Below are 24,748 nucleotides of genomic sequence, written 5' to 3' on the forward strand. Positions count from 1 at the left end.
TTATAGCTCTCTTTTAACCTTATTTTTTTATTTATTTACCTTTATTTAACCAGGAAGTCTTATTGAGATTAAAAACTATTTTACAATAGAGACCTGGCCAAGGTAGCAGCCATGCAATAAGACAACATTTTAAAATATATATATTTTTTTGATTAAAATGTCCTTGCCTAAATCATTTATATAAATAGAAAACAAAATAGGTCTCAAAATGGAACCCTGGGGAACTCTTTAGATATATCAAGATTTGAGAAATCAGATTTGAGATCCTCCAAATGAACGCATTCAATGTCCTTGGTCTGAAACCAACACTGCTGAGTTTGTTTAGCAGCAATTCATGATCCAATGAAATAGACGCCTTGGATAAATCCACAAATAAGGCTGTGCATTGCTGTTTTTTATCCAGGGCACCAATAATGTAATTTATCACTACCGTAGCAGCAGTAATAGTACTATGGCCAGTTCTAAGACCTTGTCGTGGAGCTCTGCATTAGGAAATCTCCAAATCAATTCAGGAAATACCAAAGGTGTAGATTGTGCAGTCACCATCTTAATGCATAGGTATGCATGTCTTTGAGACTGTCTATTAAAGCTGGCAGTGTGGATCTGAGTTTCACATGTTTTTTTTTTTTTCTTAGAGGTGAACTTGGAAACTTACAGGGAGGGGGGAACTGGTCCAATGGGTGTAATTACCTTTCAGAAGTTTAGTTGTCTGTCTCCCAATTGTCCTCTGTATCTCTCTTCCTCCCTCCCTCCCTCCCTCCCCATTTCAGACTTTTTCTTTTGTTTGACAATCACTATGTGTTTTATGGTAACGTGACTTCAGACAAAAACAACAAAATGTTCAAAGCCAAGAAGTACCATTTTGCATCAGATTTTACAGTCCCTTTTGCCATGAGCTTTACATTTACAGTCTCATTTAGCCATTTAAGCTGTGTTTGTTTTAAGGTACAATATATAACAATTTTTTATATAATATTTATATTTTAGATCTTTCCACGCAAAACATTTGCAAATAGCATTTTAGTATTTAGATGTTTTCTAATCATATTTAGTTTAGTATGTCCATATTTAATTTCAAACTGGTTACTCTGACTCAGTACCTGGATCTAACATAATGCTGCCACTAATACTTTCTTTAACTGAATAAATGTTGTTAGAAAAGTTGATTGTCAAAAAAGTTAGTAGTTGAAAAAAAGTTACCAAGTTTCCACTAGTGCAAGTTTAATGCAATGATATTCATACATCTTCAGTATGTAGATTAGTCCAATTTTTTGGGGGTCACTCTATAGTCTTGTAGACTTATATGTCAGAGAAACCATCTTTAGATTTTTTTCTGATTTTGTGCTAGCTCTGTATACTTCTATAGCATCACTGTTGAAGAGAAATTAGCTGGTGAAGTGGATTTACTTATTGTAAAGTTAAAGAAGTTATCATATGCATTGTAATGTTTGAAGCAAATTTAATAGCAAATGTCAATAGACCAGAAAGATTTTAAATTGAGTGGTTCATTCATAAATTTGTATGACCTTAACTTCATGCTGTGGAAATTCAAACTGGGTCCAGGTCTATATCTGTACTGTTTACATTTTGTCTACTCCTTCAGCTTTCACTGACAGTGCTCTTTAGCATGAGGTGACTGTTTGTTATTATTGTCAGTGATTGGTGATGGGTGCTTGCCATGGGTGTCTCAGTGGGAGATTCGTCTGGCTTGTGTCACGTCTGACACAGAGCAGGTGGTCAGTTCAGCCCAGGGTAATCCTCTATAGCCTAGTGTTCTAGTCATCACCTAGGTGTGGAGGAAGAGGAGGAAAAGAGACTCCGGGGGAGATCTCTGGGACTAGTATGTGCCTGGTACCAGAACCCTCCCCCCAATCCATATAGTCTTCAAAGACCTCTTACTAGTTTGGGGCACCATGAAGAGGATGCCCAGCCTGACTCATAGTCTGAGTTCATCTGTTTCAAGCTTGACAGAATTTGTACCTCTGTTTTGGATTTTTGAGGTTATTTAGTACTAACGATCACCAGCCTGATGATAATATACAAATAAGTGTGTGTGTGTGTCTGTGTGTTGGTGGGCTTTTATCTATTTAGTTGCCTGTTGTTGGTCTTTGTAGTCCTTGTGCAGCTGCCCATGCCAGTGGGCTGGAAGGGGATTAGGTGAAAACCTTCAACCAACCCTCTCACAGCATTTGTACAACATTAAGTCAGTGGCCAGCTTGGAAGACAAAAGCATCAAGTAACTGGCTGAGGAGGGAAAAAGCTAGTTAATATAGGTCAGGAGCTCTTATACATACCCTGAAATACATATGCTACATTACAGCTCAGTGCCAAACACCACTGGTTTTGCCATTGATTTACTGCATTTTTAACACGAGACTGAATATTTACCCATGTGTTGAGACTGAGAGTAATTGAATGAATAACTATGATGGTAGAAAAGCTCCTCTTTCTGTAACTGTAGAGGGAGGGCTGGATCTGTATATCATTCCTGTATATCATTCCAGTCTTCCTATTTGTGCTTAAACAGAGTGTTAGGATAAATGCAATTACATCATATTTCTGTAATGCTAATCTCAGCCTGTTAAGGGGATTATATATGACTATATGACTATACCAATATGCACGTTGAATCATGAGCATGATCTTATCAGATTATATGAATCAAGAGTTCTGTGGGAAAGAAGTGGTTTTGTGAACCTGATATTCAAACATAATAACAAGATTAGCCAGAATAATGATGAGATTTTGATGGTGTTATATGTAATGAGTCTAGACAGGTTGCACGGGGTACATGCAGGTGTTCTTGATTATATTTTGAAAGAAGACAACTGAAATGTAACAGTAGCTGAACAAACAGTATTGCCAGCTGCTTGATATGTAAAATTAATTAAACACAAGGAGTGCAGTCCATTGTGTTCTTTTGAGACCAGAAGTTCTTATTTTTAAGGATCTAATGCTACGTTCACACCAAACGCGAAAAGAGTCAAATTCGCACCTACCGCGTCTAGTTTGCCGCTTGAACATTTTGAATGCATTCGCGCGTCTAGAGCGAAATAGACTACATAGAAAGCAAGAGTTTGAAGCGAAATTGATACGCGTCCGAGGCTAAATCTGCTTCTTGTGGGAGGGACAAGTGCCAAGCGGTTGTCTGTTTGCAAGATGGCTGATGTTGATCGAGCACTCAGGTCTTTTCCACTTTTTCCTGCACACTTCCTCTGTATAAACACATTATCTTGTTAGCGAAAATTAGCTGTAGGCAATATTAGGGGGAAAATAGTTGTGAAAAATGGCGGGAAGGCAGCGGGTCGATAAACGTGTACGTGACTCAAAAGTTAAATGTGTATTTACAACACACTCGTCTAAGCGAGGTCCTTTTTATTCCTGTCTTGTGTCATATAGCTCCGGTTGACTGCTCACTGACAAATGAGTGACTCCTGAGCAGGCTCCTGATTGGTTAACGCGGCGCGAATTGATGCCAAATTTATTCAAATTTTTAAACTCGGGCGGCAGACGCGAATTCACGTCAAACGCTAAATGCACAAAAAGCACCATTAACGGCAGACGCTCAATTCGCGTCATTCGCGCAAACTAGACACGCAAATGAGGCGAATTCACGTTTACCGCGCCGCGCTGAGACACTCTATTTGCATTTGGTGTGGACACAGCATAAGCCTCCTGACCATACTGTGCGCAGTGATTCCACTTTTTTTTGTTCAGAGTACTTGTAAAACATACTATAATATAATTATACATTTTATTTGTAGTGCTGTCATAATTAATGCATTAACGCATGCGATAATTTTTTGTATTTTAGCACGTAAAAAAATATTTAACACAAACAACGCAGGGGCATTCCAAACCCGTAAGATCTTTGGAACAAAAATTAATATATTTTTGATGAAATCCGAGAGCTGTCTCTCAACAGCAAGGTAACTACCACAATCAAGGCACAGAAACGTAGTAAGATCGTCACTTAAATTGTCCATGTAACATCAGTGGTTGGACCATTTTGTCGATGTTCTTGGTACCTTTCTTGGGGGCCTAGAATGTGGTAGTTACCTTGCTGTCTATGGAGGGTCAGAAAGCTCTCGGATTTAATCAAAATGATCTTAATTTATGTTCCGAAGATGAATGAAGGTCTTATGGATTTGGAACGACATGAAGGTGAGTAATTAATGACATAACTTTCATTTTTGGGTGAATTAAACATGCCAGAAAAGGTAAAGAGTTGTGAGAAAATACAATGCATGTCAGACCCATCTCATGTTCAGCAGCAGCAGTTCTTAAAGCAGCCAAAATAACCTTATTACCCAGCTGCTGTGATGTCTGTTAATCAAAGAACAAAAGAAAAAAAAAAGAAATAAATAACTTTTGTAGCTTTAAGGATTCATCTATATTTAATTTAGAATTTAGTGTTTGATAACTTTATTCAATTTCTGTTCATTTCCTACTTGCTGAAGGGGAACAGGTAGCAAACTATGATATTAATTATAATACATTTATGTGAAGATATTTTTAAGTTCACTTAAAAAAATGTAATTAGTTAATTTTTTATTGATTGATAGCACTATTTATTTTTTTATTTTCTCAGAAAAATAAAATAATAATGGATTGCCTCAGAAAGAGTGTACAGTAGATCTCTGCAATAGAGTTTCACTTGACATTCATTTTCATGACTTTGTAGATACGCTAAAAATGATGTAGACTTGCAAGGGTACAACATTAAATTTTTCTTACACTTGTCAGCAAACGGTGTCCTTTATTTAAATTTCAAAGTAAGGTTTTTTAAAAGGAATTTTAAAAAAAAGCATGCGTCTGAGAGGATGTGGAGTGGTTATTGGAATGCTTGCTCATGTTTATTATGGGTGTGTCCCATCCCATCCCACACAAATCAGACATCTGACTGACTACAACAGATAACTAGAATGTGAACCTGCAGCCTTTTGAACAACAAAACAAAAAACACAAGTTTCTGTGACGCAGGGTTCTGCACCAGAATGAGACTGGAAGTGTGTGGTGTAACTAATAATTTTTTTTAAAGAAGTTTTAGCCCTCTTGCTGTTCTTGTGTAATGTATTTGAAATAATTTTTTCATTAATTCCATGTACATGCAGGATTTCAACTGTACTTGTAAGCCTTGTAAGCTTTTAATGCAACATACTGTCATTTTCCAAGCTGTTTACTTCGTTGTTAATTCTGACTAGTGCCGTAAATCTGTCTGAAAGACTGGATTTTTGTGGCTTGCAACAACTTGCTGCTTTCACTCACACACTATGTGTGTCTTGCTCTCACACTTACTCTCTTGACAGTTGTGAAGAGTATCCATGGTAAATGGGCGGTCTTATGTGAACTTTGTCTTGAACACACAGGCCTGATAATTCATGTGACCTTAGACTAGAAAGGGACAAAAACAGCTCAGCACGGTCAGACCATAAAAGAGTTTCACAAGAATAACAATGTTATCATTTCATTTTCAGTCATAAAATGGTTGCCTTTCTCTATAGCACATTTGTTCTTGCAAAATGAAATCTGCAGCAGAATATAATTTAATGAATATAAAATGAATATAAAATCTAATATGTATATGGCAAATACTTCTATAATATAATGATCTATATAATATTGTTTATTATAGAAAATAATACATATAAAATATTTATTTTAATATTATAAATATTTCATAAAATATTATTTTAGAATACTATAAAAGTAATAGTAAATACAATAAATATATTAATAAATTATTTGTTAAACAATTATTTATATAATTCTATAAAATTATTCTGATTATTTTATTTTATAATATTCAGATATATAGTTATTTGCCAGTGATTTCTTTTTTATTTATTATTATTGCTTATTAGCATCATATATGTATTATATTACTAATGGGCCATATTAGATAAGTAAATAAATACATTAAATATTAGTTGAACACTTATCATGTTTGAAATTCACTGGAGCTTGATGCACATAAAATAAAATGGGCGCCCACCTGCTCCCCTGGTACACCTGAACAAAGATTCCCACTTTAAACAGAAACAGATTAAGAGTGATGAAAGGCAAAGAAGCCTTGGCATTGAGATATCCTCAAGATCTTGATGGAGTTCAGGCCCAGTGAGGTGGGGCCAGGCCCCAAGTAGCCGGAGTAGACCTCCCAAAATGAGAGTATCAGTACAGTTTGTTTAACAACATTAAAACTCCAGCTCCAGGCTTTAGCGTGTGAGTAACTGTCTCTGTGCTTTGCTCAGTTGTCTGTAATGGTGCAGGTTCCCATTTATTCAGATGGTAATGCCGGGACAGAATAGAGTTTGTGTCTTTTAGAGAGGGCCTTCACTGTTGATACAGAGGGACCGAGCTATTCCACTCACCTTAAGAGGAATGCATCGCCTGTGACCTCTGGTGTTTGTTTGTGTGTGGCAGTGAAGATGAGGAGTTTGGGGGGTAACAGGTGGGTGACATCTTAGAGGCCCTGTCCTTTCTTTGAGCGCTACTGAGTCATCTACACAGACAAGCCTGAAGATAAAAAGTCTTTGCTGCGTAGATGTATTTAAATGTTCAATACGAAATGGAAATCAGTGTCAGGTTCATGGAGTATGTTGTTTGGGAGAGGAAGTGTTGTGTAGCTGTGTACACTAGTTTACGCCTCTTGGCTTTGTGTATGAACAGCATGTTTAGTTTAGTTGTCCATGGTTATGCTAAGCTCTTTACAGATTCAACAGTAGGGGTTTATGGAGAGTAAACATTGGCATTTATGATCATTTGGTGTGTTTCTGAGCCATATTTTAACCATTTAATAACTTATTGTACAGTGTACAGGTGTACAGTGAGGCTCAAAAGTCTGAAAATACAGCTTCTTCTTTGCAAAATTTTCCATAATATATTGTATTACGATTTAAGTAAAAATTTGGAGAAACGTGTATAAAAAGTAATTTAATTTGCCATTCAATTTGTTTTGTGTGTGTGTTTTGGACATCCTTGGGTTTGCAATTGTGGGAACTATGTGAACAACACAGAACACACTGGCTGGAGCACGACCCTGTAAGCAGACCAAACATAATGTCACAATCAATTATGTCCACAGAGACAGAAAGAGAAGCCATTGTGAATGTGTGTGTGCTTGGTCGAGATTACCCTCTCTCCCATTCACCAGACCATGGCACACATACAGAAATCCATGAGCGCTGGAACACAGTCTTGACATGAAAGCTTAGTTCTAGTGCAGCACAGCACCAGTTCTATACCACATACTGAATTTCTCTGCTTTCTGTTTCTCTTCCACTCTGTTTCATACATTTACAGAAATTTTCACACGCACAGACATGATTCATTTCTTGAGATTTGGTTTTATTTCTTCCACAAACGGTTTAAGGTTTCTGCTTAAGTTAAGTAAAAATATAGCTAATTAAAAATCATATAGAGCTTTCCTATTTTTTTTTTTTTCAGAACAATGTAATGTTTCAGCATGACAGAGAGAGTAAAATAAATCTGTGCTTTTCACAGTGGATTACCCATAATTGTAGTTCCCTCTGCTCTTGTGCTGTCATAACCACCATAAATCCCCAATGATGGTTGTTAATCGTTTTTCTATGACTGATTCTTAGATTCAGTTTTGAAAATGAAGTTGTTTTCATTTTAGACTCTCTGAATGAATGAACGTATTGTGAGAATTTGTTCTTTGAAGATTTTTTTGTTCAGAACAATGAATACCCTAGGCTTGTTAAGTAGATGTGGGTCACAACAGATTTCATTATAGTGCTAATGTTTGTGTACTGTAAAGTAGAACAATTAGTGCATGGATGAATGATTCATTGACCAAACTTTGGTTAGTATAGGCCAAACTTTAATGGGCTGTGTACAAAGAATTAGAAAATAACTAAATTAGAGGTTATTTATAAATTACGTCCTGTTTTGTTTATTTACTTAGTTACTTGTTGCCAACAGGTTAGACCATACAGAAGCCTAGAGCTACAGAGAAGATGCCAAAATTAACATTATTAGTAGTAGTTATTCACTGTTTTAGTTAATTGTTTAAAGTCTCTGGTTGTATTGTGCATGATTCATTGCACAATTGCTTTTATCATATTAACATTATATTAATAATTAAGTATTAATATACAGTTGCCCTGTCTTTCAGAACAGAGGTTCTAAAGATGCAATTATGAACAGTTCTGTTTTGCTGTAACATTTCAGAGGTTAAACGTGCAACGGAATTATAAGGCTTTTTTTGGTTGTGCTCAAATCTCTTTATCAGTCTTTACTGAATCAGCAACATTAAAGATTTTATTTAGTGTGATGTCAGTGTGAGTCACCACATCAGATGGCTAAGAAGTATTAAGCTAGAGACGAGCTAAATGAATCTCTATTATTCCCATTTTAACTGAAACTCTCTCGCACACGCAAACACACACATACACACACACACACACACACACACACACACAGACACATCATGAATACAGTTACATATTCACCAATATATTTGCTTCTTTCATTTATTTTGAAACTTGTTGGGGTTTCCTATCGTAGCTGTCACTGTCTTATGCAAAGTCCCAGCCCCATCTCAAATGCCTCCTGCTTCCTGAGAGGGTCCATGTCTCACCGTGTGCTTTGACAGTCTTTTGTATGTCCATAAAGCACAGGCAGCATTGTGGGTAGGCATCCATGCGTGGTAGCAGATCTCCCGCACAGTCAAACTAAACTCCAAGCCATGACATCCTCTCGATAGCCAATGGCAACACGCAGAGCAAACTGCCTTCTCTTTGCCATTCTTACTGGCAGCTTAATTCTTGTCTCAATTGTTCTTCCTCATGTTTTATAAATGAGCCTAATCCATTCAGACTGGTATGAATGTATGTCGGTACTGCCATAATCAAAGTGAAATTGTGGCATCCATCCGTCCATCCATCCATCATCTAGAGGTATAGGAATAATTTGAAAAGTGCGGTGAACACATTTTAAAACTTCAAGACTCATCAATATTAATTATTTGCCCATTTTTACCCAATAGTAACTGATATGCTGAATTTGAACAGATTGCAACAGCCATAAAGTTGTTTTATATATCATGCTAATGTTGCTTTTTCACACCGTATTTGATCAAAAACAAAGTTCTGCACAATATCATAAAAACTCCCCCAATAGTGGCATACAAATTTGTAAATTGTTTGTGGTTGACAAGAGCATTCTTTCCTTCTCTCTCTTTAGAGATGACCCTGTTTGCCTCCCAGCCTAAGTCTCTGGAATCATCCCCAGCTTCAGCGACCACCACTGAAGACCCTGAACAAAGGATGCTGGAGAAAAGGTCAAAGGTCATTGAGGAGCTTCTGCAGACAGAACAGGACTACATCAAGGATCTTCAGATGTGTGTAAAGGAGATCATTCACCCTCTGCAGAAAAAACAGGTAAGAAAACGCTCAACAAGCGTGAATGATGTATTTATGTGATGAGAACCATTCAAACCCTCATCTTAAATATCCATGTGTCCTGTAGGTACAGAGTATTGATTTTGATGGACTCTTTGGAAACATCAACTCTGTAATTGACCTTTCCTGTCGGCTTAACAAGACCCTCCAGGATACTGACTCAATAGGTTGGAGCAAAAAAAAGCTGAACTCAAATTATAGATTCAGATCAGTAGCCATATTGATGTTTTACCATAATCATTTTTGTTCATCCAGGTCAAGTGTTCCTGGACTACAAAGGTGAATTGGAGGAGGTTTACAAGATCTATTGCCAAAATCATGATGATGCCATCTCTTTACTGGAGACCTATGAGAAGGATGAGAACATCCAGAAGCACATGTTGGAATGTCTAGAGAAGCTCAGGTAATTTTCACTGCTCTTTTAAATGAATCTTGACACCTTCAGCTCATTGCATGGTGTGGTTACCACTACCAACGCATGTCCAGATCCAGTTAAGCATGTTGATGCCAGTCATGATATTTAACAGTGTGTAAGTGTATGAGAAGAATTTGTGTTGGACGCTAATTGTGTGTTATTTAACGTTACACATGATCTGTCAGTTTGAATGGTATCTGGGATTGTCTGTCATATGACGTAGATAGAATTCTATAGTAATACATCATCAACAGAGAAAATGTTACAGGGTGTGCTGGCTCATTCATGCTATCATAAGTCTCCAAATCTAGAGGAACCAGTCCATTTTTTTTTTTTACTTCTGCTTTAAATGGACTCATCTGATTGGACTTAGGATGACTGATAGAATCTGTGGCATTCCAAGACAGGAATTATTTATGATATTATAAAACCAATAATTTGTTCCTATGTTAATAACAAATGGCAAACAGAGTGGGATCTATATACAACGAATAAACTCCATGAAATTATCCCCAATGTTGGAAAAACACATTTGTATAAATTTTCCAACCGATGAGACCAGATTGTTTATAGCCGCTGTAGAATAGGTAATTCCAGGATGACACACAAGTTTTTAATACTAGGTGAAGATCTTCCAAAATGTTCTCTATGCCAACTCTTTTCAACATTAATAATAAAAATAATAAATGTTATTGAGCAGTAAATCAGCATATAAGAATGATTTCTGAAGGTTCATGTGACACTGAAGAATGGATTAATGGATTGCCATATCAGGAATGAATTACATTTTAAAATATATTCAAATAGAAAACACTTATTTATTTCACAATATTATTGCTTCTACGTTTTTTTTTTTTTTTTATCAAATAAATGCAGTCTTGGTCAGCACAAGAGACTTCTTTTGAAAACATAGAAAAATCTTACCGACCCTAAACTTTTGAATGGTAGCCTTAGCCTATATGCAGTTTTCTGTCTCTCAGTTTTCAGATCTTTGTTATTGTGGATTAGTAATGAATGGCGGGAGAGGAATGCACCTAGTTTCACCACTTTGTTGGTTTCACTGTTTCATCAATCGCTTCTCATCTGTTCCTCTAGTATTATATCTTAAGCTTTATTTGAACTTAAGAACAATTTGCCAGTGGCTACCTCTTTTCTTGACTAGTTTCAGTTCAGTCCACTTCCTTCTAGCACAGTTTAGTTTGTTCTTGATAGTTGCTTTAGTGCTTTACTAGATAAAGCAAAGAATACAAGTAAATATTCAGCCAATTTTCCCAGAAGTTCCAGAAATGTTTTTCACTCCATCGTAGTACAGTTGTGGCCATAAGTTTTGAGAATTACATAAATATTGGAAATTGGAAAAGTTGCTGCTTAAGTTTTTATAATAGCAATTTGCATATACTCCAGAATGTTATGAAGAGTGATCAGATGAATTGCATAGTCCTTCTTTGCCATGAAAATGAACTTAATCCCAAAAAAACCTTTCCACTGCATTTCATTGCTGTCATTAAAGGACCTGCTGAGATCATTTCAGTAATCGTCTTGTTAACTCAGGTGAGAATGTTGACGAGCACAAGGCTGGAGATCATTATGTCAGGCTGATTGGGTTAGAATGGCAGACTTGACATGTTAAAAGGAGGGTGATGCTTGAAATCATTTTTCTTCCATTGTTAACCATGGTGACCTGCAAAGAAACGCGTACAGCCATCATTGCGTTACATAAAAATGGCTTCACAGGCAAGGATATTGTGGGTACTAAGATTGCACCTAAATCAACAATTTATAGGATCATCAAGAACTTCAAGGAAAGAGGTTAAATTCTTGTAAAGAAGGCTTCAGGGCGTCCAAAAAAGTCCTGCAAGCGCCAGGATCGTCTCCTAAGGATTCAGCTGCGGGATCGGAGTGCCACCAGTGCAGAGTTTGCTCAGGAATGGCAGCAGGCAGGTGTGAGCGCATCTGCACGCACAGTGAGGCCAAGACTTTTGGAAGATGGCCTGGTGTCAAGAAGGGCAGCAAAGAAGCCACTTCTCTCCAACAAAAACATCAGGGACAGATTGATCTTCTGCAGAAAGTATAGTGAATGGACTGCTGAGGACTGGGGCAAAGTCATATTCTCCGATGAAGCCCCTTTCCGATTGTTTGGGGCATCTGGAAAAAGGCTTGTCCGGAGAAGAAAAGGTGAGCGCTACCATCAGTCCTGTGTCATGCCAACAGTAAAGCATCCTGACACCATTCATGTGTGGGGTTGCTTCTCATCCAAGGGAGTGGGCTCACTCACAATTCTGCCCAAAAACACAGCCATGAATAAAGAATGGTACCAAAACACCCTCCAACAGCAACTTCTTCCAACAATCCAACAACAGTTTGGTGAAGAACAATGCACTTTCCAGCACGATGGAGCACTGTGCCATAAGGCAAAAGTGATAACTAAGTGGCTCGGAGACCAGAATGTTGAAATTTTGGGTCCATGGCCTGGAAACTCCCCAGATCTTAATCCCATTGAGAACTTGTGGTCAATCCTCAAGAGGCGGGTGGACAAACAAAAACCCACTAATTCTGACAAACTCCAAGAAGTGATTATGAAAGAATGGGTTGCTATCAGTCAGGATTTGGCCCAGAAGTTGATTGAGAGCATGCCCAGTCGAATTGCAGAGGTCCTGAAAAAGAAGGGCCAACACCGCAAATACTGACTCTTTGCATAAATGTCATGTAATTGTCGATAAAAGCCTTTGAAACGTATGAAGTGCTTGTAATTATATTTCAGTACATCACAGAAACAACTGAAACAAAGATCTAAAAGCAGTTTAGCAGCAAACATTTTGAAAACTAATATTTATGTAATTCTCAAAACTTTTGGTAGTGGGAACATGGAGCCGTTTGTCCCAAGTATCAAGACATTTGTAAAATGAATTTGCACTTTGCCAAGCCCACAGCTTAGCTTTTATACCAAATGACTCTGAATGTAGTTGAAAAATATTGCTAACATGTTGCTTCTCTGGCAGGATGTTACTGTAACAAAGCTAGGCATAAAAATAGGGGAGAATAATCTTCCAAAAAGCGCTTTAAGAGTAATGTCTGGTGTGTTTTATTACTTTTGTACTTCCACACTTGAGTACACTAAACTCTGACTGACATTTCATTTTGGTTCTCAGTGGGAGGTCAGAGAGGGGCCAGTGGAGGCCCCACAGAGGCTTACTGCCCGCCTAAAGCGGGTCACCCATGGCATGAGTTGCCCCAGCAACGGGCAGCTTATTAATCAAGTGCACAAATAGTTTAAATTTTTTCAGTGTTTGTCGTCTTGTCCTTTTGCCCTCTGCATTCATTCAAAAAGACATAACTTTTATTTTAATAATAAGCTGTGAAACAAGGACATTATATGTGATAAGCTCATTAGCTTATTTCTAATAAGAGACAGAGGTGGTTTAACTCGAAATTGTGTTTTGTTCCCTTTCTTTCCTCTCTCCTTCTTCCTCTCCCCTGACAGAGGGATATACCGTGAGTGGTAAGTTTAACACAATTCGAAAGCAACTGCATGTGAAGCGCCTGACAGCATGCTGAATGTTTATTAACCTACGCAACCCTTTTCTCCTTGTGTTCGTGTGTGACCAGGAGGCCATGTATGCTCTCTGTGTGTGTGCTGTGTTTTGTGATCGTTTCCTTGTAAATTCTGAGTCATATTCTGACTTAAATTTGCACAAATGAGTAGGGATAGGTACTGAATCAGATTTCCGGATTCAACTTGATTCTTTTGATTACGTTTCATTTATAATACCCATTTAGCAAACATATTCTTACGTATAGAAAGAAAATCTCTGTTAATGCTGTATATTATGCAGGAACGTCTTTCAAACTGATTCAGAATTTCTATTCTATTCATTTTACATTTTAATATTTGTTTTTCCTGGGACTCAAACTACATTGGTTACACTTGTCTGTTTTTGATTCACTGAAAAGAACCATATAATAAGTCATTTGTTTGTAAATCGGACTAGGCTGGTCAGATGTATGTTTTAAAAATCAGAATTGGACAATTGGGAATCACGATTAATCTGAAATTGCTTTTATTTAATCAGATTCCAGTCCTATAAATTAGATGCAAGTTGTGCAAAACAATGATTTTGAGTCAGAATGTGATACCAATGGGAAAATTGGTTTATATTCTCAACTGTTTTTGTACTTTATTTCTGGCAATTGATCTAATGCTTTGTGGTGATGTGGAAACAATTAGTAACCCAATCTCTGAGCTCATGGTGTGGTATTTTAAGCAGTGTTATTTGTTAATGGGCGAAAACATTTAATTCGAGTGACTCAGCTTTTTAAACATACTCTTGTGCTTAATTCAGATTCATTAGTTTTGACATATCCTATTCCGCAACATCCAAATCAAGCTTCAGCTCTGGATTTGGATCTCCTCTGTTTTCATCCTATCAGTTATATTATGCACTATTTGTTAGACTATTTAGCCTACTGTGTCTACAGTAACCCTTTTTAAAGTGGTCGACAGTGAGCCAGTGGATAACTGATGGATGAAAACAATGAGTATGTTCAGTGACCCCAGTCTACTCTCAGAGGAGGATGAAGAATGTTACCTTGATGAGTATCTAAATCTTTTTTTTTTTTCACTTTATCTCCCTCTCTCGCCCTTTTGTTCTGCCACAGGGGAAAGACAAACTACATTAATCTGGGTTCCTTCTTGATAAAGCCAGTGCAGAGAGTGATGCGATACCCCCTGCTCCTGATGGAACTGCTAAACACCACTCCTGAGTCACACCACGACAGGAAGCAGCTCGCTGAGGCATTGAGGTCCATTAAAGAGATCAACGTCAATATCAACGAATTCAAAAGGAGAAAGGATCTTGGTATGTGACTGTTTATCTGTCTGTCTATCTGTTTGTCATTCTATGAATCTACAACCCGAATTCCGGAAAAGTTGGGACGTTTTTTAAATTTTAATAAAATGAAAACTAAAGGAATTTCAAATCACATGAGCCAATATTTTATTCACAATAGAACATAGGTAACGTAGCAAATGTTTAAACTGAGAAATTTTACACTTTTATCCACTTAATTAGCTCATTTAAAATTTAATGCCTGCTACAGGTCTCAAAAAAGTTGGCACGGGGGCAACAAATGGCTAAAAAAGCAAGCAGTTTTGAAAAGATTCAGCTGGGAGAACATCTAGTGATTAATTAAGTTAATTGATATCAGATCTGTAACATGATTAGCTATAAAAGCTTTGTCTTAGAGAAGCAGAGTCTCTCAGAAGTAAAGATGGGCAGAGGCTCTCCAATCTGTGAAAGACTGCGTAAAAAAATTGTGGAAAACTTTAAAAACAATGTTCCTCAACGTCAAATTGCAAAGGCTTTGCAAATCTCATCATCTACAGTGCATAACATCATCAAAAGATTCAGAGAAACTGGAGAAATCTCTGTGCGTAAGGGACAAGGCCGGAGACCTTTATTGGATGCCCGTGGTCTTCGGGCTCTCAGACGACACTGCATCACTCATCGGCATGATTGTGTCAATGACATTACTAAATGGGCCCAGGAATACTTTCAGAAACCACTGTCAGTAAACACAATCCGCCGTGCCATCAGCAGATGCCAACTAAAGCTCTATCATGCAAAAAGGAAGCCATATGTGAACATGGTCCAGAAGCGCCGTCGTGTCCTGTGGGCCAAGGCTCATTTAAAATGGACTATTTCAAAGTGGAATAGTGTTTTATGGTCAGACGAGTCCAAATTTGACATTCTTGTTGGAAATCACGGACGCCGTGTCCTCCGGAGGGAGACCTTCAAGCATGTTATTAGCGTTCAGTTCAAAAGCCAGCATCTCTGATGGTATGGGGGTGCATAAGTGCATACGGTATGGGCAGCTTGCATGTTTTGGAAGGCTCTGTGAATGCTGAAAGTTATATAAAGGTTTTAGAGCAACATATGCTTCCCTCCAAACAACGTCTATTTCAGGGAAGGCCTTGTTTATTTCAGCAGGACAATGCAAAACCACATACTGCAGCTATAACAACAGCATGGCTTCGTCGTAGAAGAGTCCGGGTGCTAACCTGGCCTGCCTGCAGTCCAGATCTTTCACCTATAGAGAACATTTGGCGCATCATTAAACGAAAAATACGTCAAAGACGACCACGAACTCTTCAGCAGCTGGAAATCTATATAAGGCAAGAATGGGACCAAATTCCAACAGCAAAACTCCAGCAACTCATAGCCTCAATGCCCAGACGTCTTCAAACTGTTTTGAAAAGAAAAGGAGATGCTACACCATGGTAAACATGCCCCGTCCCAACTATTTTGAGACCTGTAGCAGAAATCAAAATTGAAATGAGCTCATTTTGTGCATAAAATTTTAAACTTTCTCAGTTTAAACATTTGCTATGTTATCTATGTTCTATTGTGAATAAAATATTGGCTCATGTGATTTGAAAGTCTCTTAGTTTTCATTTTATTAAAATTTAAAAAACGTCCCAACTTTCTGTCAATCTGTCTATCGTTCCATCTATTATTCTATTTATCTGTGAGATTGATAGGATGTCTGCTATCTGGCTGTGAGTGTTATCCCTACCTCATCAGCACCATCTGTTGTCTATAGTGGTGAAGTACCGCAAAGGCGATGAAGACAGACTCATTGATAAGATCTCAAAGTTGAGTATGCACTCTATCATCAAGAAGTCTAACAGAGTGAGCAGCCATTTAAAGCACCTGACTGGGATCTCATCTCAGGTACGCTGGCACAGCTATTACTGCACCATCATTTCTGGAATGAGAGATTGTGTTGTGTTGTGTTAACCAAACTGCTCTTTATTCCTTCTTAGATCAAAGATGAAGCTTTTGATGATGCTGAGAAACGATTCAGACTCCAGGAGCGGCTCATCAAATCCTTCATCAGGGACATCTCCCTCTATCTGCAGCATATAAGGGTATTGAAATTATTCTCTGCCTTCGTTCTTTATTGATCTTCCCATATGCTTCCAGTTTCATTTTGACAGTTTTTTGTTTTGTGAACAAATTTGCTTTTCGATTCAGTATATGAAGTAATTTTGCCTGACCCTTTTGTATCCAATAGGAGTCCACCTCGGTAAAGGTTCTGGCCGCCATCAGTTTCTGTGACATCTACACAGAACAGCAACAGCATGTGGACCCTGAACGTTTTCAAAGAGCTCATCGATGCATCAGCGACAAACAGTTCACTGAGTTTGTGAGTACCAAAATTCCTTCACATTACCTTTCATAGTGAAAAACATATTAAGCAGCAATCAGTCGATTTAAGTAGTCATTATTAACATTAGTTAAGTGTTTTCAAACACATTTATTAGTGAATAGACTATGGAATTACATTTAGTTCAATAATAATGAACGTAACTTTATAAAACTGAACGTAACTTTTTCAGAAACTATCAAACATATGCCATTACAAAAGAAGAAAAACACAATGAAAATGAAAAAAATGAACTCAGTTGCACAAATGTAACAGGCTCTTTAAATATGCTTCATTTTTGTTAATGTTTTTCAAAGATTCGTTTTCGCTGATCGTGGATTCTGAATGCATTGCCACAGATTTCGCTTTTGCTCCGCAGTTTTTCGTTTGGAGTTTTGACACAAACCTCTCGTGGGGGCGGGGTTAACAATGATCTACTCTGATTGGATAGTGAGCTTTTGACGGACAGGTGCTCTCTGACCGGGAAGTACAGACATCACTCAGTGGTGCGCGCCGCACATATTGAAAGCTCTCGTGGTGATTAAATCTGGTCTCTACCCCAAAAATTATTTTTCACAGACAAAGTGAAAGAAATGTATTTTAAGCTCATACACAGGTTCTACCCTGTAAAGAAGTTTATACAAAGATTTAAATCTGACATTGATCTTACATGCTCTTTTTGTTCGAGTTCTGAAGAAACTGTACACTTATTTTGATCATTACACTCAGAAACTTTAGAATGACATTGGTGTGTTTGTCAAGTGTAAGATTTTGCCAGGCTTCTCAGTACATATGAAAAACATTATATTTGGGTATTATGACTCTGACCCCACAAACGAAAATATCAGTTTTGTTATTAATTAAAAAAAATTCATAAACAAATTTCACATTCACAAATGCAAATTCTCCAACTGTAAACCTGTCTTCTCTGTTTTTCTAAAAGAAATGGAGAACTATTCAAATGTAATCTCAGTATCTACTAATAAGAAAGCTATAAGGACTGTTAGATTTGCTCCGCCTTTGATCGTGTGTAATTTTGTTTAGATTTTGGCCATCTTCTCTTTAGTTCTATTTTATTCTTTATTATTTTTATTTTTTTTTGTGGTTGATATTATGTGATGTTTGTTTATACTTTTGTACTCTGCATTAATAAAAAAAGAAAAAGAAAAAAAAGCTCTCGCGATGATTTGTATGCAACACATCGTGCCTTGTATTACTAAATATGTAAATAATATTTGACCTTCGATCGTCTCATTTTGTAAAGATGAGCTCTCAGGAGACACGGAGCGGCGTCATCTTCCTGCTCCGCTTGTCCTTCAAGGCAGCTTGAAGTAAGCTTGTGTTACTGAAGTAACCAATAACATCGATAACACGAAAGTTTTTCATGTTACAGTGTGCAACAGTTTGTTGCGGGTTATTACTGTCATTCAGTAACACAAGCTTATTTCAAGCTGCCTTGAAGGACAAGAGCTCATCTTTACAGACTGAGACGATCGAATGTCAAATATTATTTACATATTTAATAATACAAATCACCGCGAGTGCTTTCCAATATGCGCGCCACTCTCTGGCGCCACTGAGTGGCGTCTGTCTGTACATCCCTGTCAGAGAGCACCTGTCCATCAAAAGCTCACTATCCAATCAGAGTAGATCACTGTTAACCCCGCCCCCACGAGGAAAAGCAAAGCAAAAGCTAAATCTGTGGCAATGCATTCAGTATCCGCGATCAGCGAAACGAATCTTTGAAAAACATTAACAAAAATGAAGCATATTTGAAGAGCCTGTTACATTTGTGCAGCTGTGTTAATTTTTTTCATCTTCATTGTTTTTCTTCTTTTGTAATGGCATATTTTCGATAGTTTCTGAAAAAGTTACGTTCAGTTTTATAAAGTTTCGTTCATTTTTATTGAAGCAAATGTAATTCCATAATAGACTAAATGATTTACATTTGGTGGATGACAAAACAGGCCAAACAGAAGGGCTTTTTTTGACTTGGGGCACTATGTAACCATACATAGATTTTGCTTTGTTTTCCTAGTACTTATTCCACTTATTGTATTTTTTCCCCATTCATGATATTGGCATGAACTATGTCTCGACTCTTTTCTTAATGTCTTTGAGCAGAAAGAGAGGACAGAAGCCCTAGTCATCACTCCCCTCACCCAGCTGCTCAATATGTTCGCCGGTCCCCACAAACTAATCCTGAAACGTAGAGACAAGCTGCTGGACTATGACAACTGTAAGGAGCGTGCAGAGAGGCTGAAGGACAAGCGTGTGCAGGAGGAGCTGCAGACAGCGAGAAATAACTACGAAGCTCTGAACGCCCAGCTGCTGGATGAGCTGCCCAAGTTCCACCGCGCAGCCGAGGATCTGTTCACCAGCTGTGTGAGGGGCTTTACCCAGGCCCAGAGAGACTTCATTGCACTCACGCTGGGAGAGCTTTCACCACTGCTGCAGGTGAAGACATAGTTTTATCATGGTCTATAATGATCCTATGAATTTTCGGCTTTCTTAATTCTTTTGTGTGTTTACATCTCCCTAGCTGTCTGGTTTGAGTGGTACAGAGGGAAATCTGGTGTCCTTGTTCCAGGAGGAGCACACCCGTGTGTTGGATTTTCTTCAGAGCTTTAGTTTCTTTCCCGATAATCTTCCCACAACAACTGTACGCAAGCCTTTTGACAGGAAGACTCTGGAGAAACAGAACTCGAAGAAACAAGGCCCTGTGAGTTTTCCTAATGCATCCTGATCCAGAACAGACAGGGTTTTTTTTTACAATGTTGTCTAAAACTGTTAAAAATCGTTTTCATTGATTGAAGTTAAGCTCAAATAAAATGAAGGTTTTAGATTAAAAAAAAAAAAACTTAAATGAAGATTAGAACTATATTGCCTTGACAACTAACTGAAATAAAATAAGTTCGGGGTGGTGTTGGCGCATTGGATAAGAGACATGCCTTTGGTGTGAGAGACCCGGGTTCGAATCCACTGTGAGACACCAATGTGTCCCTGAGCAAGACACTTAACCCCTAGTTGCTCCAGAGGTGTGAGACCTCTGACATATATAGCAATTGTAAGTCGCTTTTTGGATAAAAGCGTCAGCTAAAATGAATAAATGTAAAGTTTAAGGTAAAGTCCTTAAATTACCCAAAAAATTACTATATTTAAAAAATCATTTTAAAACATAAAGCGTAAAACGAATAAAATTAATTTAAATAAGCTTAACAAGCTTAAAAAACTAAATTAAATAAAGTAGAAAGGTAAATCTAAATATTAATGAGCGCTAATAGTATATAAATAATACTAACAATGTTTCTTTGCAATAACAGTAGTTATTTTTACATCTCCTTTAATCTTTTATTAAAAACAGCTTAAACCAAGATTAAAAACATCTTAAACCAAGATTAAAAACAGGTTAAACCAAGGTGGTTAACTGATCAGGCCAGTTTTAAGCTGTTTTGGACCCTTTGCAACTAGTCAGTCTGAAAGTCCAGACAATTAAGCCACTGTAGGCCGCTTAGGAATGACAAATTTCTGTCTGTCATTAATTCTCCTCTCTTTCTGTTCCTCATTTCTGTCTGATTTTGCAGCCAAACTACGTGCTACAGACGGATGAGCACCGCGCTGGGCTTCTGGCAAGATACGGGCCAAAGAAACTCTACCAGGCTGAGAGAAATTTCAACGCAGCACAGGACTTGGACGTGTCTGTACTGGAGGGAGACTTAGTCGGTGTAATCAAGCAGCAAGACCCCATGGGAAGCCAAAACCGCTGGCTAATAGACAATGGAGGTTTGTAACACGTTATCTGTATGTGATACATGTGTCAGCACCTCCTAAAATACATTCAGCTTGAACACACTTTTTTTCTCTCTCTCCTTCAGTTACGAAGGGCTTTGTGTATAGCTCCTTCCTAAAGCCCTACAATCCACGTAAGAGTCACTCAGATGTTTCCATTGAGAGCCAATCATCAAATGAGTCGGGCTACAGTGGATCCTCTCCCATGTTCTCACGGCAGAATAGTAACAGCACTCTGACTTTCAACCAGGAGACATCGACTGTCAGCTTCACAACGGCGATGTCTCCACACCAATCACATACTCTCCCTAATCAAGAAAGCACTCCGAGAAAAAACAGAGAGGCTTCTTCAACTAACTACTCTTCCTCCAGTCAGAGGGATTCCCTCGACCCCACCTTCAGAAACTCTCCCAATCACAAAGAACTGTCCGAGACAGCCTCAGAGCCCTCCTACAAAAATTCCACCAATCACAGAGATGCTTTAGACTCTGATAAAAACACTCCTACCAATCACAGAGACACTTCAGACTTCTCCGAGACAGATTCTTGTCCCACCAGTAAGAACTCCAGGTATGAACCATCTTCGAGGTACCATGACTCACAGCTGAGACAAAATGGAGATTATTCGGTACAGCAGAGAATGCCCCAGTACACTCCTGAGGAGTATATAGATCCAGAGCCTGAACGTGAGCTAGATGGACAGCAGGTATGTCATACTGCAAACAGAACTAGATCAGTCCAGAATTCATACTTTAAACATGAAATTACATTCACAACCTAGATTTTAATTCCAGTATGTAACGAATGAGAATATGACATATTAATTAACATTGCATGCATTAATTGTATGCCATTTAAATAAATGAAATTATTTTAAATAATTAGTCACTTTAAATTAAAAAATGCAATTACAAAAATAAACTTAATTTGTAATAAATGTATAATATAAAATAATGTATTAAACTATCATTTAAAATCTTTGATAATGTCTTCATATTAATAGGTTCAGCTTTGTCTTATATTGAAAATCTTCTCCTTATTAGTTATTATTAGTTAGTTGTTACACCATTTAATCTTTTTAAAATATTGTGTACAAATTAATAATTTGAACCTTATAGTAATTAGGAAATGAAATCATTTTAAATAATGATTTTATATAATTAAACTATAAAAATACATATAATTTAACAAATATAATTAGTGTGTAACAAAATAATTAAACCACATTATTTGACATTTGTGGTTCTTCATATAATAAGGTTCAGTTTTGATTTTATGTTTTGATTTAAAAACCTTCTGTAACTTCCTGATATTGATATACCACCATGTTAATCAACAATTTGGTATGTGAATTAATAGTAATAGTAATAATTATCATAAAAATGCATTTATATGTGGTTTATAATATTAATGTATAATAAAATAACTAAACCGGTTTTAGTTTTTGTCAATGATTATTATTAATTTTCCTACTTTATATTTTCTTTCAGATATACTACGCTCTTTACTCCTTCAGTGCGCGGTGTGCAAACGAGCTCAGCATTTCAGCCAATCAGCAGGTCCGAATCCTTGAGTTCCAGGACATGAATGGCAACCAGGAGTGGTGGCTGGGGGAGGCAGGAGGACGGAAGGGTTACGTCCCATCCAACTACATTCGCAAATCTGAGTACACATGAGATGGACATTTGTACAAGAACAATCCCCAACTACCCTAGACCTCTACAAACCAACTCATTACAGGGAGAACACTACAAAAGGACGTTATTGTGCCTTAACTATAGAGGAGATGCACTGATGTGGTGAACTTGTCATTGCTACTGATGAAAACAAAAATACCCTCCATATTGACTACAGTCAATGAATGTAACTCCTGACTCCTAGTGGTCATAGAGGATGGTGTATGTGGAATTTAAAATAATGGGAGAGATAAAATAAATCGTTTGGACCGAGAGGCAGATTGGTGTTGGATTCAGTGATCTGACATGTTCTGTTGTTCTTGGATACTCCATTTACAGTGTTTGCACTTAATTGCTCCGTAGAGAGTGTAGATCTCTTCTGATGTGTAGGAGTGGAGGAATTGTATTGGGCATGTGGGATTCACACTGGATGTAGACTGATGGGATTGATATTCCAGGACTGGCAATGACAGTGATGCCCGTAAATAAGAGTGCAAGAATGAGTGTTTGTTTGTGGAGTGTTTTGAGATATTGCCTTCCTTCATCTGACAATCACAGTGTACCTCTAGGGAGAAAAAAAGATTTTGCTGGGTTTCAGTGTATGTGAACAAAATAATTCATATGAAGTATGAAGTGTTTGGATTTATTCCCCATTGTGGCTCCCAGATGATGACAATATTACCACTGGTGACCATATCATATTGCTGAAAATATGAAATGCAAAAGACACTTTTTGTAAGGTACAGTGTTTTTTTTTACCTTTTTACTTTTTGACAGCATTAAGTTTGCCACTTGCACTTGAATGCATTTACAAGTTAATGTTGATGTGTTGAGCCATTGTGAGAGAGTTCAAGGCACCTGTGAGCTCACTGCACCAACAGAACTCTGAATATTTATCTCTCATGCTGTATATACTGAGAATGAACTTCTGCACTCCAGTGTGAACTGATCCATTTCTCCTCTTTTAAATAAAAAAGAAATCAGTTGAAAAACAGTTGCTTGTTATTGTCTTGGCCTTAAAATTATATCAGTCATGGCCTAATAGTTAGAGAGTCTCACTTGTAACCGAAAGATCTCGGTACCGCGAAGGTTAGGTTTTAGGTGGGGGGAGTGATTGTACAGCACTCTTTTCCACCTTCAATGCAACGACTGAGGTGACACATTTGTGCAAACCACTGTATCCCCAAGCCGCAACAAAAATGTTTTCACTGTCTGTGTGTGTGTGTTTGTGTGTACACCACTCACTGCTGTGTGTGTGCACAGGGCCGGCCCGCGGTATAGGCAAATGCTAAGGGCGCCACTCATCCATAGGGGCGCCAGAATGAGTGAATGAGTGAATTTTTTTTTTTTTACATATTTTTTTTTATAATAGGCTACTATTTAAAAACCATTAATTCGAAATACTACCAAATAAAGCAAAAAAAAAAAAAAAAAAAAAAAAGTCCGGCTCTTCAATCTTCACCCGCTCATCGAGTGCTTGAAGTGCGTCAGAAAACAGCGCGCGCACGATCAGTTGTTGGTAATTTGTTGTGTAGCGTGCCCGACGCCGCATCCAATGTAGACAGCACTGCTTTTGTTAACACGCAGCTCGTAGAAACGGGCCTGGCAGCTCGCGCCAGTTCTAGACGCGGTGAAAGTTTCCTGATTGTGACGGAAGGCCCAATTTACATGACACATTATAAATGAGCATAGTCTGCGATAGATACAGTGCCAAAAAGAAGAGAAGAGGATAAAGACAGAGGTAAAGAGATGTAGTGAAAGAACAATTTATTGCATAGGAGTAACATACTATAATTTCATGGCAGTTATTTTTACCTTAAACTTAATGTTAGCAGTTGTTCTGAGTTCTGAGTCCCCAGACTGTGATTTTGTACAGTCATGTCAGTTTTAAGACGCATTTTTTATTATCACTTTTTTATTAATGTTTTTCTCTACAGTTGTGCAGTTTTGGGGGGATACAGTACAGGCCAAAAGTTTGGAAACATTACTATTTTTAATGTTTTCGAAATAAGTTTCTTCTGCTCATCAAGCCTGCATTTATTTGATCAAATACAGAAAAAAATGTAATATTGTGATATATTATTACAATTTAAAATAATTTGTTTTCAATTTATTATACTTTAAATTATCATTTATTTCTGTGATGCAAAGCTGAATTTTCAGCATCATTACTCCATTCTTCAGTGTGACATGTGACATCCGGTCTATCACATGATCCTTTAGAAATCATTCTAATA

General features: G+C 37.6%; 1 protein-coding gene across 3 annotated transcripts in view; it reads left to right on the plus strand.

Annotated features, from left to right (window-relative positions):
* LOC132121595 (dynamin-binding protein-like) overlaps positions 1–23,505 on the plus strand; it is a 54,965-nt gene extending 31,460 nt beyond the window's left edge. For 2 of the 3 annotated variants that reach the window (XM_059531158.1, XM_059531160.1), the window contains 13 exons: positions 9,208–9,404; positions 9,493–9,592; positions 9,681–9,828; positions 13,322–13,339; positions 14,497–14,696; positions 16,441–16,571; positions 16,664–16,768; positions 16,915–17,046; positions 19,171–19,503; positions 19,589–19,768; positions 20,631–20,829; positions 20,922–21,541; positions 22,326–23,505. In XM_059531158.1, coding sequence (XP_059387141.1) covers positions 9,208–9,404; positions 9,493–9,592; positions 9,681–9,828; positions 13,322–13,339; positions 14,497–14,696; positions 16,441–16,571; positions 16,664–16,768; positions 16,915–17,046; positions 19,171–19,503; positions 19,589–19,768; positions 20,631–20,829; positions 20,922–21,541; positions 22,326–22,511 — 2,549 coding nt within the window. In that variant the 3' untranslated portion in view covers positions 22,512–23,505. The remainder of the gene's footprint in view (positions 1–9,207; positions 9,405–9,492; positions 9,593–9,680; positions 9,829–13,321; positions 13,340–14,496; positions 14,697–16,440; positions 16,572–16,663; positions 16,769–16,914; positions 17,047–19,170; positions 19,504–19,588; positions 19,769–20,630; positions 20,830–20,921; positions 21,542–22,325) is intronic. The other variant, XM_059531161.1, reaches the window with a different exon arrangement.
* Positions 23,506–24,748: the final 1,243 nt, after the last annotated feature.

This window comes from Carassius carassius, chromosome 39 (genome assembly GCF_963082965.1).
Source record: "Carassius carassius chromosome 39, fCarCar2.1, whole genome shotgun sequence".
In the NCBI taxonomy this organism is placed as follows: domain Eukaryota; kingdom Metazoa; phylum Chordata; class Actinopteri; order Cypriniformes; family Cyprinidae; genus Carassius; species Carassius carassius.